The sequence below is a fragment of the Trichechus manatus genome, unplaced genomic scaffold, assembly GCF_000243295.1.
Source record: "Trichechus manatus latirostris isolate Lorelei unplaced genomic scaffold, TriManLat1.0 scaffold00123, whole genome shotgun sequence".
NCBI lineage: Eukaryota > Metazoa > Chordata > Mammalia > Sirenia > Trichechidae > Trichechus > Trichechus manatus.
In genome coordinates, this window is record NW_004444059.1 from 195,844 (window position 1) to 197,174 (window position 1,331).

Genomic DNA, 1,331 nt, shown 5'->3' on the forward strand with positions numbered 1-1,331 from the left:
AATAATCTAATTGCACACCCCAGACTATGAATTCCGTGATGTTTTGTTGTCCAAATATATTTAGTTGACTTAGAATGTCTATGTTAATCCGATGATCAGGAAGTTAACTTTTAAATATCTGAATGTGAATTTTGGGACAGTATTGAAAAGATATTTATGGAGAATAAGATGTAGGTGCTGGGGTAACTGAGAGGCATTAAAGCAGTTTTGGTGGATCCTCTTTCTTATATTCCAGAGAGAACACTTTGACATACAGCAATGAAAAACTATAGTGCTATTAGTGAGTTCATTCTCTTTGGACTGTCTACTGACTGCCACATTCAGGCTGTCCTATTTGTGCTATTCCTTCTTGTTTACCTCCTCACTCTAACAGGGAACTTCTTAATGCTGCTGCTGATCAGGGCTGATTCTCACCTCCACACACCCATGTACTTCTTTTTAAAACAACTGTTCTTCCTGGACCTCTGCCACTCCTCTGTCACAGTACCCAAGATGCTGGAGAATCTACTTTCTGAAAGCAAAACCATCTTTGTACAGGGCTGCCTGGCTCAGGCCTTCTTTGTGTTTGCCACAGGGGGCACTGAGGCCTGTCTGTTGGCAGTGATGGCCTATGACCGCTATGTGGCCATCAGCTCCCCTCTGCTCTATGGTCAGGTGATGAGTAAACAGTTGTGTGTTGGGCTGGTATGGGGTTCCTGCGGCCTGGCCTTTGCCGAAGCTGTTATCAATACTCTCCTGGCTGTCAAGTCAGACTTTTGTGAGGGCCAGACTATCCCCCACTTTATCTGTGAGCTGTCTTCTGTCTTCCTTCTGTCTTGCTATAATACCTCTATCAACTTTATGCTACTGCTCTGCTCCTCTATCCTGCATTTCTTTGGAACGTTCATAATGATTGTTTCCTCCTATGCGTGCATCATCTCCACCATTATGAGCATCACTTCCACCTCCAGCCAAAGCAAGGCCTTCTCCACCTGCTCCTCCCACCTCACTACTGTGATATTTTTCTATGGCTCAGGTTTCATCAGCTATCTCTTGCCAACCTCAGGTTCCCCCCTGGAGATAATCTTTCCTTTGCAAAACAGTGTAATCACACCTATGCTGAATCCCCTCATCTACAGCCTCCAGAACAAGGAGGTGAAGGCAGCCATGGGAAGAATGTTCAGAAAATATTTTCGTCCTCTCATGTAACAGACACAAATCAGGATGAAAGAGAAACTGGGCCGTTCTAATACAAGATACCAGGTAACTGGCCTTTAAAGAGAATTCCTTGACTGTCCATGATGCTAGATGCCATAGGGAACATGGTGGTATTTACTTCCTTGGAAATCCTT

General features: G+C 44.3%; 1 protein-coding gene across 1 annotated transcript; it reads left to right on the forward strand.

Annotated features, from left to right (window-relative positions):
• The first annotated feature begins 234 nt into the window (after nt 1-234).
• LOC101355470 (olfactory receptor 8S1-like) lies at nt 235-1,331 on the forward strand. The gene has a single exon (XM_004384591.2). The coding sequence runs from the start codon at nt 259-261 to the stop codon at nt 1,186-1,188; it is 930 nt and encodes a 309-aa protein (XP_004384648.1). The 5' UTR covers nt 235-258; the 3' UTR covers nt 1,189-1,331.

Coding starts and splice junctions, on each gene's coding strand:
- LOC101355470 (XM_004384591.2), top strand. CDS start 259: ATGAAAAACTATAGTGCTATTAGTGAGTTCATTCTCTTTGGACTGTCT.